Below are 2,765 nucleotides of genomic sequence, written 5' to 3'. Positions count from 1 at the left end.
GAAACTATATCTTTTTCGAAGAAGAGCGCACGTCAAATTACTTTGGCGATCGGAAAGTATTTGATCTCTCCAGAGGGAAGATGTGATTACTTCAGCCCCTCTGAGGAAGATTTCTGAGAGTTGAGGAACGCCCTGGTACAATTGTAGTCAATCAGGACAGAGTCCATGCACCCTTTTCTAAATTTCCCCACTCATGGAAAACTCGTGGAAAGCGCCGAGAATCCGTGCGATAGCCCTTTTTCGAGTTTCCTTACTATGTTCTAAAAACTAAAATTCTTCTGAGAAAACTTTATTTCAAAATACACTATACATTTAATATGTTCCTAAATCGTGAGAACCCTCAAAACTAAACAAGGAAATTCATCCAGGGTTGGCCTTACCGGTCGCATGTAATTGACTGGTGACTTTACCTTAACACAATTATTCGAGACTTAATCTTTACATATAAATTTGTCTTACATTTTTGTATACTATCTTAATTTGAAAAATATATATAATTTATGCGCTTTACAATTTTTTTGGTTTCGGAAATTTCAGTTAAAAGTGATCAAATTTTTGTAATCACCATCCCCAATTTTTTCCAGCATCCAAGTGGAGTTGGCGACGAGAGAAAAAACCAGAACCACTTCCTGTCATAACACTTGATTTTTGTTATATCCTACGTTTTGATCAAGACAATCGTCCTCAGGTTTATCTTTTAGCCTCAGACAAGGAATATCCCGTACTTACAGATACAACTGGAACAAAACTCATTGGATTAATCATTGACTGGCAAGCGTACCACTTCGTGATTTCAACAGAAGAGCCATATCAAAAAGTTGCATTGAAAATAATTGACAACGTAGCCAAGGAAACTATAAATTTAGAACCGAATTATGATCCGCTTCCAGGGTGCAAGAAAGGAGATAAGGAATCATATTGGCACAAATACATTCGTTTTGCGCGAACACGTAGAGTGGGGTATTTTTCTGCAGGGAATATTTAAAACTTTATTCGAATGTACCTTCATGTCATGCTAACTTGAGATTATTATTATGCTCTGATCACACGTGATGGAGAAAAACATAAAAACTACAACCAAAATTTGTAAAAATATTTCAGGATGTCAACAAATTTTTGGCCAAAAATGTTCCGAACACATATTCTGCACTTTCTGCTCTCGTTTTCGTCAAATCCATTCCATGTTTAGTCTTGTTTCTCAATATAAAGCTTGGAACTTTTATACATCTTCCCTCTCCCTGTACCCTTTTTAAATAATTTGGTTCGGCTTGCTTATATCTTATTCCACTTATTGTATGTTGCATAATCAAAGTAATTTTAGTTTAAATAATTTTTGTTTAGCGAGCAGCTTACACTTTGTATGTAGGATTTACTATAGTATATATTTACCATATGTTTTACTTTCAAAATATATTCCTTTTTGCACTTCGTTATCTATATCAAAGATAAGCCTTTATATAGTAGCCGCACTTAAGGACGAAGTTTGATTCTGCGACTGCTAAATGAGTCGTCTGGAAAAAGCATTAGACGACTGGTGATTGTAATTTTGTTTCTAAAGTTAAATAAATGTTACGTTCTGATTAAATCCAGATAATGATAAGAAATCCTTTTCCACAGCAATACATAATTAGACAAAAAATTAATTTTAAAAAGGGCATATTTTACGAGGTTCTTTGAAATAATATCAAGTGAAGATCACAGTAAAAACAAAGTGTGAATCTAACGCTGATTTCAGGGTGCCATATACCTGCAACAAAAATTAGGCTTGGTAGTGTGAATGGTACCACTTCAATAGGTATCGTTTCCCTTAGACTTGGGGTACGAAACGTTTCCTACTCCTCATTATTCTTACAGGTTTGCGGCAGAAACAATCGAAGAGTTTCGTATCCCAACTACGAGCGAAATGGAACACCATCTTTAAATTACCTACAAATGCATCCAGTCCTTTCTTAAATTCATTAATACGCTAAAAAAGACTATAAAAGACAATGCAGTATGCCACCTTGCAAATAGACGTCTCACCTTCTAAACAATATGATTTTACTGCACAAGATTAGGTAAATATCATTTACGTATTGAATTTTAAAAACTGAGACAACTAAGCAGTTCGTCGAGTTAGGGAATCAAGTGGAATCAAAAAAGTTCAGTGGTCGTTCGCATACAGGAGCAGAAATGTGCAGTATAATTTCAACATTAAGATTGAATGAAGAAATCCCTCGACGAGAGCCTGCTAGCTCCAGCCATCATAACAGCAAAAGTTTTGATGCATTAAATATAGCAGCTGAAGGTAAGTTGGGATGAGGCAATTTCACAGGGAGTTTACACACAATAGGTGAACTATCGAGAAGATTTAGAATCGCTCAATTAGATCAAGATGATAAGGCGATTCATGGATAAAGAGCTAACGTAATTGGATCTCCATGGATTCACAGACACTTAAGAAAGGACATACTAAAGCAGCAAACTATTTCCAACTTAGAAATCTGTGCTGATTTTTAGCTAGCTGAACTCCTCTAAACAGTCAAGCATTCTTTGAAACTTGATTTAAAATCTTGGTTTTGGTCGAAGGGCGAAATTGTTGTATAGCTTACTAAGGAACCCAGAAATTTGACCACATTTATTGCGAATTGAGTTAGTAAGATTAGAAGCTCACCGAAGTCAAGCGTTGGAGACATTTTTTAACAAAAGCCAATTCACTGTCCTTGTTTCCCGAGAATTACCACTCAACGAACCATGTGTCATCTTGGTGTTCCCAAATAGCACAT

The 2,765-nt window shown here is 35.7% G+C and overlaps 1 protein-coding gene across 2 annotated transcripts in view; it reads left to right on the top strand.

The window, feature by feature from the left end:
• LOC117171690 overlaps positions 1 to 2,765 on the top strand; it is a 66,816-nt gene that overhangs the window by 9,694 nt on the left and 54,357 nt on the right. Inside the window, exon 3 of one of the 2 annotated variants that reach the window (XM_033359231.1) lies at positions 585 to 1,535. The exons of the other annotated variant lie outside the window; for it this stretch is intronic. Within the exon in view, the coding sequence (XP_033215122.1) occupies positions 585 to 985 (401 nt within the window). The 3' untranslated portion in view covers positions 986 to 1,535. Of the gene's footprint in view, positions 1 to 584; positions 1,536 to 2,765 lie in introns of those variants that run through there. 2 annotated transcript variants of the gene reach the window in all.

This window comes from Belonocnema kinseyi, chromosome 1 (assembly GCF_010883055.1).
Source record: "Belonocnema kinseyi isolate 2016_QV_RU_SX_M_011 chromosome 1, B_treatae_v1, whole genome shotgun sequence".
NCBI classification, from domain to species: Eukaryota; Metazoa; Arthropoda; class Insecta; order Hymenoptera; family Cynipidae; genus Belonocnema; species Belonocnema kinseyi.
This window is presented reverse-complemented; position numbering and strand designations above follow the sequence as displayed.